The sequence below is a fragment of the Manis javanica genome, chromosome 7 (assembly GCF_040802235.1).
Source record: "Manis javanica isolate MJ-LG chromosome 7, MJ_LKY, whole genome shotgun sequence".
Taxonomy (NCBI): Eukaryota; Metazoa; Chordata; class Mammalia; order Pholidota; family Manidae; genus Manis; species Manis javanica.
In genome coordinates, this window is record NC_133162.1 from 1,925,315 (window position 1) to 1,938,466 (window position 13,152).

General features: G+C 52.3%; 1 protein-coding gene across 1 annotated transcript in view; it reads left to right on the plus strand.

Annotated features, from left to right (window-relative positions):
* Positions 1-13,152, plus strand: part of TCERG1L (transcription elongation regulator 1 like) — a 173,031-nt gene that overhangs the window by 136,535 nt on the left and 23,344 nt on the right. Inside the window, exon 8 of the mRNA XM_037010956.2 lies at positions 5,762-5,831. Coding sequence (XP_036866851.2) covers positions 5,762-5,831 — 70 coding nt within the window. The remainder of the gene's footprint in view (positions 1-5,761; positions 5,832-13,152) is intronic.

Below are 13,152 nucleotides of genomic sequence, written 5' to 3' on the forward strand. Positions count from 1 at the left end.
GGCAGAGTTCCCCTGCCTGGCTCTCTGGGACGGATCCTGGCCTCCCCTGACCCTGTGTCCCATGTCCGAGCACCACCTGGCGGCCCGGCCTGCATCTCCTCTTGGCACACTTGTCTCCTAAGCTGCCCCTTCGCACTCTATAACATGACCCCACATGAGACAGGTGAGGGCAGGCAGGTCTTCTTCCAGGGCATCCCTTACCACCCATCCCAGGAAGCAGGGTGCCTGTTGAGCACTTGTGGGATTGGCCGGGCAGCTCTGCTGGGGAGGAGGGAGCAGGTGTGCGGGCCCTGGGTGGCTCTACGATGCTCTGTGGCAGTCAGTTTACAGTGGCCTCCCTGGGAGCCTGGGCACCCTTCGGGGGTGTTTTGTGTTGCTCATTACTCCCAATTTGTGACTCAGAAAACTGATCTTAAACAGAGCAAACAACTTTAAAGTGAATGGCCTGTCTGCTGCATATCTCATGGTTTCTGCAAGCACAGAGATTGCTGTTTGCATGGCACATTATAGAGGTCAGATCCGAGGTGGAGGCTGCCGCCGGGTGCTTAGCTCTGACCAAGCAGAGCTGGCGGCCTGCTGAGGGCTGCGTTTTGTGCCAGCACCACAGTTCCGTGGCAGGGTCTGGGTGGCCCAGCCGGCCTCTGCCCCTGGATGATTTTTGCCCAGGGATCTCCTGCAGAGCACATGGGGCTCTCTGTGCAGTTCCTAAGACCTGAGGATGGCTTGGCTCACACTGCCCCAGTGGACAGACGCCCTGCAACTGACTAAGGACTTGAGGAGCCCTGGTGAAGCATGTTTCCCAGCTCGCTGTGTTAGTAGACACTGAAGTCAGAGAACTCCGCTCTTCCCAGAGGCAGCCTCCGCCTAGCCTTCTGAAAGCGCCTTCCCAGGCCGGCTCCCCGCTGTGCAGTTTAGGGTCACCAGGTTGGAGGGGTGTCTTGGAGAGGCTCTGATGTCTTGTTCTAGCGAGTAGCTTGCACCTTCTGTGCGGGATGAAAGTCTCTTGCCCCGCCCTGGTTCTTCTCAGCCAGATGTTTGCAGACACCCTGAACTTTCAGATGATCTCAGGCCATCCGGTTTGCACGCATCCCCACAAAGCTCATGTTAAGCATGTTGCTCCCAGAGAAGCAGAGGGCAGAGGTGGAAAATGGGATGGGAGAATCTGAGTGCCCATTAGCAAGACCCCCTGGGAGAGGAGCAGGACCTCTTCCCCTGGACACCAGCACTGCCTTACGGTGACATCACGGTATCACAGTGGGCGTGCTGCTGTCCTCGGGCGCCTCTGCCTTCTGCCTCAGGACTCAGGTGCGTGCCACATCCCATGGTCTCCTCTGAACGCAAACACCTTCCCCACCAAACTCCACTCCCCAACTTCTCCAGCAAGTTTTGCCCAGAGAGTGCACCTTCCCTTCATAAGAGGGCTGCACGTAGTAGGTCCAACTGCTTCAATCAGGCAGACAGACATTTGGTTCACAGACAGACACAGACCTTAAACTAGCTGCCCACCTGCCCTGCTGCCTTGCTTTGTAATATATACATGCCTTTCCTGGCAAGTGTGTGAAACAACACCTTTTGGAGACTTGCAGCTTTTGTGTGTGTCCGAAGGTAGGTAGGTCGATAAAACACCTGAGGAGCTGAAGTGCCGCACTTCTGTCCTGCGCCTGCTCGTGCACACCCGGGCTAGCTTTCCATCCTGGCGTGTGCTGAGCCTCTCACGGTCTCTCTCTCTCTCTCTCTCTGGCTTGGCTACACCGTGACTTCATGAGATCCTTCCTGTCCGGAACTTCAAGGTCATTTGTTTGTTCGTGCTAACACATGTGATGCGACAAGAACGTCTTTGTACACATATGTTTATGTTAGGAGTGCCTTGACAATTGTTTCTATTGTGTAAACTCATATTATTGGAACTACCTGTTCAAAAGGTACACATTTTAAATTTCTCTCTAAAAAGATTGACTAGTTTACCCTCATAAGCACCACAGATTATCAAAATTTTATTTTTTAAACATTCTTTTAATTTTGGGTGAAATCAAACATTTTCCCAAGTTGGATGGCCATTTGTTTTGTTTCGGATTCCTGCAAAGTGCTATAAGTATTTCTGTCTTTCTTACTGAATTCCATGGACTCTTGTAAGTGAAGGATGTCACATGTTGGCCATAGCATGAGTCCAGCATTTCTCTCAGTGTTCCGATTCATTTTTTCCATACAACAAATTGATCTTGATTTTTTTTTCTCTTAGTAAAATATACAGAACATGAAATTTGACATTTTAACCATTTTCAGTGCACAATTCAGTGGCATTAAGTGCCTTCACAATGATGTACGACCTTCACCGCTATTTCCAATACTTTGCATCACCCCCGAGAGAGACTCTGTGGGCGCTGCCAACTCCATGGGACCCCCCCTGCCCCTGCCCTGCCTCCCACCTCTGTGGGCCTCCTCCCGATGCTGGAGGGAGGCAGCTGTGGGTCTCCCTTCGCTGAATGGCTGCAGGGCTGTGCATTCTAGTGGCACATGGTCCCATGCACAGGCTTCCTTCCTTCTCAGAGATGAGTGACATCCCATTGTGTGGATGGGCCGCAGTTGGTCATATTATTGATGCACACTTTGGTCACCTCCACTTTTTGGCTATTTTTACGAATGCCAGCATACAGGGACCTGTTTGAGTCCATTTAAATTATTTTGTGTGTGTGCCTAGGAGTAGAATTTCTGTCTCATGTGGTAATTCTGTGTTAGGCTCTTTGAGGAGGGGCCAAGCCTTTTCCACAGCAGCCACACCATGTTCCCCCCAACCCCACCCGCCGTGCAGAGGGCTCCACACCCTCCGCGGTGCCTGTGCTTCCCCAGGATCATCGTAGCTGCCACCGCAGTGTCTGCGCCGGCACCGCCTCGCGGGCTTTGTTTCCATTCCCCTGGTGACTCAGGTGCTGAGCGCCTTTCATGCCCTTTTGGCTGTTTGTGTGTCTTCTGTGGAGAAATGTTCATTCAAGTCCTTTGCCCCAATTTTAACAGGGTTGTTTTTGCTTCAGTTGTTGCACAGTAGGAGTTTTATATGTATTCTGGATACTAACCCTGAACAGATATGGGATTTTCAAATATTTTTACCTTCTGTGTTTTTCACTCTATTGATAGTATCCTTTGATGCGGAGAAGTTTTTAATTTTTACGAAGTCCAATTAATCTGGGATTTTTTTCCTTTTATTGCCTGCATGTTTAGTGTCATAATTAAGATGCCACGCCCAAGGCCAGCGTCAGGAAGATTACCCCTGTGTTTCTGCCTCAGAGTTTTAGCTCTGAAGTGTAGCTGCGCCCCGCATTTTGAGTTAATTGTTGTGGGCTTCCTCAGTGATGGTTACTGTCAAATTCCTTTTTTCTTGCGAAATGGGCAAACTCTCCTATTGCTTCGTAATTTTCTTGTTGAAAACTGAATTTTCTGAGTATTTCAACATTATAATAATGATTCTCGCTCCAAAGGGATTCCTGATTCCTGCTTGTTGAGGACTGGAGCCACCCCTTGTGACTTTCTCAAACTAATTTTAAAAGTGTGTGTACCTCGTCGCGCATGGCCACTGAGGTCTGTGTCCCGTCACCCGTCGTGGGTGAGGAAGCAGCCACTCCCTGCAGCTGTCTGTCCCCTGGCTGCTCTGAGCGCCGGCAGCCTTCCTGAGTTCCGAGACAGTGGATTCCCCTCCCTGTCCCGCTCAGGGGTTGTTGTGGTGTTGGGACTGACCCTGAGGGCCCCCTCCCTCTTCCACCATTTTGCCTGATGGTCCTCTGGATTCACATTATTAAAGGCAGTTAAATTTGTAAATATTTCCTTTATGGCTTCTGAATTTTGTATCTTGATTAGGAAGGCAATATGCATGATGAGATTATTCAAAAACAAACAAAAATGTATTTTAAAAAACCTATTTATAATAGAATGAACTAATTTTTTTTTAATCATTATTATTTTTCACACCTACCCTTGAGTTCCCTGCTCTGTGCTCTGGGGGACGCGGGAAGGGTCCTTCTTTCGGTGCCTTGGTTGTACGTCTACTGCTCCGTGTCACACCCCCATCTTCTCTGCCTAAAAGACAAGCAGGTGACAAACAGCCCACTTCTACCCACGTAGCTTGGGCATCAGCCCTTCAGCACGCTGGTGAGGATCACGCCTGGGGAGACTTCTCACAGCCCGAGGTGCGGGCAGGAAGGGGGACAGCTGGTGTGCGGGAGCCGAAGCAGAGCCTGTGTGCGGAGGAGTGGGGACCAGGGGGCCCTGACAGCAAGTCCCTTACTCTCACGGAGAGGGATGCCGGTGGGCGTGGAGGCAGAACGGCCAGCGCTGATCCAGGCCGCTCGTGCTGAGCAGGGTGCCTGTGAGACCTGGGGTGGAGAGGCCGGGAGGTGGGGAGGCAGGCAGGGGACGGCAGTGCGCCTTCTAGGGTGACCAGCACAGAAGGGACGTTGGCACTCTGCAGGGGCATGCGTGGGAAGAGTGGGGAGTGCAGATGAACCCCACTCCCACATCAGCTCGGCAGTCACACACGGTCTTTTCTCAAGACATCTGGTTCTGCCTCTGGGGATATTTGGCAATTTCTGGAGACATCTGTGGTGTCACAGCTGTAACGGGGCTCTGCTCAGGGCGTCTGGTGGGTGGAGAGGAGGGAGGTGGTGGGCAGGACAGCCCGCAGACAGCCCACCCGTCCTCAGTGTCCCAGTGGAGGCAGCCTGTCCCAGAGCCCCGACAGCTGGCCGGCTCCTCGGTCTTCCTCTGGGGCATCCTAGACCTCCCCTCCCCCTGCGCACCCTAAGGCATTCCTGATGGGGCTGGTCTCTGTGCCTCTTCCCACACATGGCGGGCATGCCAAGGGCATGGGGGCTGGCTGGCCTGCTCCCGGTCTGGCTCAGGAGGCCTCGATGCCCCTGCTGGTGTGCTGGACAGGCCGTGCTGGGAGGATGAGGCTGTGAGAGCCAGGGTGAAGGGGTCCGGGGCCAGCCGGGACCTTCCGGCCTCTGACCACCTCAGAGCCCAGGCCCCGCTCCTCCCCCACACGGCATGTGATCGTGAGGAAGAGGTTTCCAGGTGGGGTGGACGTGGTGGGGGACACAGGGTGAGAACAGGCGAGAAGGCCACTGCAGGCTTGGGCGCGTTGAGGCTGCCAGGACCGAAGCGATGATGCTCCAAAGCCGGCTTTCTAGCCACTTCTCCACTTTCCATTTCAGAGACAAAAGTGAGACACCAAAGCACCTTTTTACTTTCTCGTTCCAAAGGTTTTTCAAACATTTACAGGGCCGACCTCTTCAGGACAGAAGGGGGGCCTGTCTTCAAGGTGAATTTGGCATTTTGAAGTAGACGTGGTCGCTGTGAGTGTGGGCTGTGTGCAGGGGACATGGGGGTACCTGGTCTTTCGTTTCGCACACACGAGTGCAGAGGCGGGTGTGAAGTAGGGGGCTGGCCCTGGGCCTGGCTTCCGGGTGGAGGGGGTCAGGTGACGGCCGCCTTTGGTTCCCCACCCTCCAGCCCCCTGGAAGACCTGGCAGCTTCTGAAGGGACAGTGGCTAGCTGTGGCTTCTCTGCCCAAAAGAAAATCAGATTTCTCTCCTGCCAAAACATAAAAGGAGTGAACCAAGAGAAAGCCGGGTGTACGGTTTGGTATCATCTCTCAGGGCATCTGTGTCCTTAGTCTCCAGATGAGGCTGCTTGCAACCGAGTGCTTGCTGCTGGCGTTCCAAAGCGGCGAGCGTTGACTCTCCAACATGCTAACTCCATCTTCTTTCAGCTGAGCTCAGCGATGGATCAAGTTCTGAAGACGGCAGGGGGGACCAAACCATGAAAACCAAGAGGAATAGGTAGGTGGCGATGTCCTGTCCTCACGCGTTTTCCCTGGTGGGCAACTGGGCGGGGTAGAAGGAAAGGGGATTGTTTTGACTATTCACTGAGCAAATAGCTGGTTCAACCCCTGAACAGAGGATGGGAGGGAGGTCTTGGGCTCCCGCTTGTGACTGCTCTGCGTGCCTGCGTCTCAGTAGGCAGGTGTCTCAGTGGCTCTGGGTGCCTCTGACACTGGACAGAGTGCACCCTCGTGACCCTGGCCCCCGCAGCCCTGCAGAGCTGACAGAGCCTGGCAGTCACCGGGTTGTGCTGCACGGAATAAGCAGGTGGGCTTGTGGTCTGCAGCTCCAGATGGGAGTTCCAGTTCTGTCCTTGCTTTGTGACTTTGGGCAGAGTAACTCAACCCTGACCTCACCTTCTCACCTGCCAAAGAAATTGCAGAAGTTTCCCCTTGCAGCTGGAGTAAAAACTGAATGGGATGGGGCGGATGCAAAGCTCTCTACCACAAGTGCTTGTCACCCACCGTCTGGCTATGGCTGGCTGCACGCCTGGATGGGAAGCCCACCCTTTCATCCCAGCCAGCGAACGACTCCCTCCCGTTTGGCACCCCCACCCCTCTCACAGGCCTGCTCTGTGGTCCCTGTCTTCCTCAGTTCTACACAAGGGCACCTCGTGGGTCTGTGTCAAAGCTCCCCGGAAGGGGAGGCGGGAGGCGGGACGTGGCTGGCAGGGGAGGGTTGGGGGAGCTGCCCAGGCTGCTACCTGAACTCGGGTGGTGCCCAACGTCCCGGCAGAACCAGCCTCACCCAGGTGGGCAGTGACTCCCTCCTGTGCCAGCTGCCCCTTACTGGTGCCTCTGTGGGACACCTGGGCCTGCAGCACGCATGGTCAAGAAGGTGTGCTTGTTCCCCTAAGCCGACGGGCCCTGGAGGAAGGGAGGCTTTGCAGTGATGAATGTTCCCAGTGATGCAGGAGCTGCCGTGGTGCTCAGAGCCTGTGTCCATGCCTCCCCTGCAGCCCTCACCGCATGACTCCCGGCAGTGGGAGGGGTGAAGGGGCGAGGTGGGGAGCAAGGGCCTGGCCAGTAAGTGCCTGACAGCGGGGGTCAGAGTGGGCCCCCATCTCTGGCAGCTGCCAGAGAGCCACAGACCTGCGGGGCTGGCACCGGGCGGCTCCTTGTCTTGTCATTTTAACACCTTTGGGGCTTTCCCGTGATGCAGTCCCTCAAGAGGTTATTTTGCTCACCAGGCATATTTGCTCAGCGGCAAATATTCTCTTTAGGGAGTCACTTTGGGGCATCAGAGGACACTGGGCGGGGCCACCGAGGGCGGACGCGGAGTGCCACCGGTGGAGGGCTCAGGTCCTGGGTGCCGGGAAAGGGATGAAGTGGTGCCTCTCCATTCTTATGTTCCCACCGTGGAGGTCAGCTAAGCCCATCTCTGTTGGTCCCCAGATACATACAAACTTAAAAGGCAGACAGGCTTCCTGAGGAAGGAGAAGAAATGGAAATCTAGCCAGGATGTGGTGAATTTTGGATTTGTGTGGGAGGAAAACCTCGAGGGGATACAGAGCAGCTGGGACATCTGCCCACCTCGGCCCATTTCATTTGCTTTCCTGTGGGACCAGCCTTGAATTCTGAACAGTTGGCGTTTAAGGAACGTCAACACATTAATTTCGTTTTTAATCACCTGAATGACTTTCATGACTGAACACTAATGTGGGAACAGACATGGAGGTTTTGCACGACGCTGCTAGCGTTTTGGCGATTGTACGTTTCCAATCCCTTCCCACCCTGCAGATGCCGTGTGCAGGGAAGGCTCTGCACCCCGGGCATCCCTCCACATTCCGGCACAGCTGTCATGCGTGGCCCCATTCTCCCGCTGGGGTCCGGGAGGAGAGTGCCTCAGATGGACTGTGTAGCTGGACTCAGGGTCTAAAATACTCCCCCAGTCCTGCTCAGTCATTTGTGAGCCAGTTTACATACTCTGGGCCTGTTCTGTGTGAAAGCCCTACCCTGAGCAGGCCCTGAGCTCCGCCCAGACTCGTCTGCGGCACCCACCACATGTCCCTGGCGCAAGCGATGCCCCCAGGCTGGTCAGACCGCCAGCAGCATCTTGGCGTTTTTGTCTGTCTTTGGGAAGGCCACTGTCAGTAAGCCCAAGGGCTCCTTGAGGTCCTAACTGCTTCTGTGAACTTTTATTTAGTGGACTTTTATTTAGTGGATTCTGACTTACCTAGTAAGAGAGCAGGCCTCTGAGAACATGCTGAAATCAGTCCATTTTGACCTACATTTTTTATGTAAATAATTTTTCTTCATCAAGAAGCTGTTAAAATCTTCCTGTGATCAGCAGCAGCCATATTAATCCATTTAAGAAATAAGGGAATATTTGTGATATTGCTCCCCACTTCTCCCATTTCTTATGTATTTTGCACATTTTTACACAGATGGGATTAAATCAGTTGTGCAAATTGTTCAGGTCTGTAGGAAGACGAATATGTCATAGTGACACGTTTTTAGATTACTAAATATTTTTAATGACCTGGTGAGTGTGGTCTCAAATAGCTTGTTATTTAGTATTTAATGGAATGCTTTTGTGTGTGATGCATGACCACATGTCTTTCCTGAGACCAGAAATTGGCAGTTTGCTGTACCCGTTTGTGTGACGCCGATTCTGCCAGTTCCTGATGTGTAAGGCTTTTATAGCTTAGACCTGCTTTTCCAATGTGCTATTTTAAGAATGTAAGATTGATTTCAAATGACTGAATTGAATTATTTTAAGGATTCAGCAGAAGTGTGTGTGCTATTTCGTTTAAAAAATCAGAATGACATTGTCCACAAAACACATCAGAGAAGGTGCTGCTGGTGTGTGCCTTCCAGCTCCTTCACAAGGTGCCCGCTTTTGCCAGTGGAAAAGCCTAGGATTCCTGTAACTGAACGGCTTTCGCAGCAGGAATGAGTAAAATTGCTCTGCTGCGTTTTCGGTTATCAATGGCCTCACAGCTTTGGACATGTTCATGTTTCCGTGATATTTGGTATACATTTCTTGTACTGTGGGTGACCCAAAGAAATCTCTTGGCTTGGAATATTGTTTATTTATAAGTTTACAGATTTAGGGACTACCCAATTGATGGCTTTGAATGTAAGTTATATATAAAGGTGACCTTGTACCCTAAAACCTTAATGCCAAGCAGAGTGTTTCTGGGGCATGTTCAGCTTTGGCTGGAGACCCAAGAGCTTAGAATCAGCAACCAGTGCCCTTTGGGTCATTTTTCTGCTTTCCCCAGACACGCCCTGCATCATTCTCCTGGCGGTAAATGGAGGCGGCCAACACACATCCAGGGCATGCTCCTGGCACAGCCTGGGGCTCTCAGGACTCCGGGGTCACTGAGGAGGGCGCACTCATCCCTGCCCTGTACATACATGGCTCGGAGGTGCCTTCTGCAGAGCCATGAGGCAGTGATCTGTCTACGTGCCCTCTGCACCCCACCAGGGCAACCTAGGGCAGGGAGCACCCATCTGGAGCCAGGGAAGACCACCACCATCCAAAAGACAAAACAGAAAACCAATTTAATGCCTGGAGGCTTTGCAGCCGCTACCCCAGAGGCTGTCCCCAGGCCAAGGCCTCCCCTGGACAGAGCCGGCTGTGGACGAGGGAAGGAGACTCTCCTCACAGTCAGAAAGCCATGGGCCCCGGTGCCAAGGCCAACCAGGGGCAGTGAGTGCGTGTGGCAAGTAGCAGCCAGCACGCCCTGCCACTGTCCCACATGGAATATGGGAGGGACTCCTTTTTAGAATCCCCCAAAATTGGCTATGGGGAAAGAAAAAGAGCATCGCTTTTTGAAAGTGCTATAAAGGAGTGCTGTAGAGTATAGGGGCTCTGACTTGAGGTCGCCCTCAACTCCCATCTTTGATTTGTCCCTAGATAGCGAGGAAACAGGCTGCAGTCCAGGGTCAGGCTCCGCCTCTCCTCGGGGCTCCATTGGCAAGGACGGCACATCGCCTCATGGTCTCTGATATGCCTGAAAACCAAACTATTAACATCTGCACATCTTTGAGGTCATTCTTTGCACGTGATTCCTGTTGTGGCTGCTCAGCAGGTTTTCTGCAGAGGCCTGTCGTTTTGTAAATGGTCCTGGGTCTGGGCCGTATGCTGTCAGGGCCCCTATAGGATGCCTGGTGGCACCTGCCTGTGAGGAGGCTGGTGCACGGGCACCAGTGTGTCATGGGCTCCGCCTGTCTTTGACACTGAAATCTGGATACGCCTGGACATTGATTTTCTCTTCAAAAAGGATTACAAACATGTTTCCTGAGGGGAGACCAGAAATGGGCATTCCTAAGGAGACCCACACGTCCCCCCAAGCTGCCCGCAGGCATGGCGGGCACTGTCTGTGAGTCTGGGTGAGCGGGCAGGGTCAGTCCCCAGCTGCCATGAAGTTCTCACTCCTGCTGAAATCCGGCCTCTGGGAGGCCAGCCTAGACTTGGTCCTGGGGCGCTTGGCCTCAGCGTTTTCCCCACTGGTTTCTTTTTCGACCGTTCAGCCGGTTACTTCACTCCATTTTTGGTAAACATGTGGCACTCAGCTGCCGCTTCACACAGCCAGTGCGAGGGGGCTGGCAGGCAGCCCTGGGGGCCTCTGTGCTGGCAGCAGGCGTGTGAACTCTGAGCTGAAACCACGATGTCCAAGGTGGGTCTGTCCCCCCTGCATGAGGGGAGGGGCCTGTTGCAGAATCTTCTGGCATGAGAGGCCCTTTAATGCAGTGGTTTGTGGGGAGCCTGGGGACCATCTCAGCTCCAAAGGACCATGTGCACCTCCCTCCCATCAGGGGCTGAAAACCAAACTATTAACATCTGTGCCCTGCCTGTGCTCTGAAGAAGTGAAAGCCAAACTCTCCTCAGAGATGGTCTTTGGTGTCAAAATGCAGTTTTACTTCCAACTCTTCTTTGAAACTCTGACTTGGGTTTAACCCTTTTAGAGGGAACCGGAGAGTTTCCCCTCTGCAGAGCCCTTTCCTTCCCACTGACAGTGGGCCCAAGGAGGCTGCCCTTTGGAGAGTCCTCACCCCAGCGCCTCCCCAGCTGCAGCGACGGACCCTCAGTAACCTGGAGGTGGCAACTCAAACTGCAGAGCCCTGGGTCAGGGCAGCTTTCCAAGGAGGAATGTGCTTTCTGAGTCTCCAGACTTCTGTGCAGGTCCGCCTGAGAGCAAATGAGGTGGACAGTGTGCGCCCACTGGCGGGGCCTGCCTGCCCCTGTGCAGAGAGCAGCCCTGTCCTCTGCAATCTTCCATTTATTCACGTTAGTCTTTCTTTATTCATGATTATCATTTGCCAGAGGTTTGATGCATGTCACCCTGGGAGACAGGGAGACATAGCTGAGTGGGCAGCACATCTCACACCGACCCACCACCGCCTTCAGCAGACTCATTCTCGAGACGTGGGCTCCCCCTGTAGCCCCTCGGAGGTGTGTGTGTCAGCACTCGGGATCGCCTGTCTCCCAAGGAGAAGACCGTGCCTGGGAGAACTAACGGTCAACGCTGGTCAGTCTCTTCACTCCTCGTAAAGAAAGCTCGGCTTGAACCAGGAGGTGGACAGAGTTCCAGGGACCGAAGGGTGACATCTGCGTCTACAGTGATGGGGGGACAGAGGTGCTTGTGCTGAAGAGGAGGGACCAGGGCAGAGATTTGCTGTCTGGACGGGGGAAGCCCATGGGAACGGGTTGCGGAGGGAAAAGCGAAGTCCTAAGTTCCAAGTTGGGATGAATTCCAGGAAGCGAGAAGTCCTACCAGGATAGGAGGGAAGACAGCATTCATGGCCCCGACTGCGTGCCTCCAGCTGTCACAGTGCTGAGAAAGTCCCCGCCAGTGAAAAGGACCCTGTATTCCACCAAAGCCATAGTTCGTTTACCTGCTGTTAACTTCCTAATGTAAGAAAGCTCAGTGTAAAACTGGCACCGCATGCTTAGCCCCTGGCACGTTGCCCGGCTCTAGCGGTTAGCTCAAGGCCACAACCATCCATCTCTGGCCCGTGCCCCAACCCGCACTCAGATTATTTTGAAACAGACCCCAAATATCCCAGAAAATTCATTTGTAAATATTTCAGGATACATGACTAAAATATTAGGATTTAAAAAAATAACCACACATACCACACCAAAAAAAAGTTATTTTTGTTTAATTATTGTTTAATTTATTCCTTGATGTTATCAAATAGCCTCCCAGACATTGTTCCAATTTCCTGTTTTAGTACGGTCTATTTCCTCTTACAATTTTATTTTTCAAATTGCTGTCCACATTCAGTTGGCATACTCTGTGAAATGTTATTTCAGTCTATGGATTTCTCTTCTCCCATCCCAGGTTCTTTTTTCACTTGTTTTTTTAAAAAAGTCAGAATCTCCTCCCAAAGTCTGGCTGTGTGTCATGGAGTCCTGTGGTGTCCGGAATCCTCTGCCTCTGTCCCCTGTGCTCCTGTAAATCCTCAGTCCCATCGACAGGTTGCGTCCCATTCAGGTTTCGCTTGGCATTTTGGCAAGAAAACTTCACAGTGGGTTTGCATCCCTGCCAGGGAGAGGCATATCGTGTCTCGTCTTGTCTTGTGATATGAGCAGGTGATTTGCTTAGACCCATTACTTTTCTTTAAGCACTCTTAAATGCTAACATTTTAATTCTATTATTCTATTTGCATTTATTAGCTTGACTACTTCTGTAAAGAGAAACGTCCTCCGAGACTGTTTGGTTCCCTGGAGGTACAGGTCAAGCAGAAAACACAGGGCCTGCAACCTGATTCTTTCCCTTTCACACTGATTCTCAAAATGATGTGTCAGTTCTCTAGGATTTTCCAAAGATGATGCCTTCCTTAAATTCCTGGATTTAAACATCGTGGATGTGTTTTGGTCCTTTTCAGGCCAAGCGTGTATGTGGTCTTGGGTAAAGCGTGGTTAACTATCCCGGGTATGAGGTGTACCTTTTCAAAATATAGGTGAACATCTTTTTTTATGTAAGGATATTTTCCTTGAATTATTTTGTAGTATTTATTCCATTTCATCGCGTCGTGTCCCCGGGCCGGCCCTCTGCCCCCTGCGGCGCCCTTCCCTTACGCCTCCCTTTATGCCCTCCCCGCTGCCCTTTGATTTCTCCTCCTCCTCCCGCCTTCTCTTAGCCTTCAGGTGTGATCTGTATTATTCTGTTCACGTTTGCCCACTTCTGGGTTTATTTCTCATTTCTAAAGTTTTTTTCCTGGGTTTCCAATTTCCTGGATCACTCAGATGTCTTCTCTAATCTTTCTTTGGCCCAACATCCTTTTACCCTTCTTGAATTTGTTCGGATATACACGGTTACTTG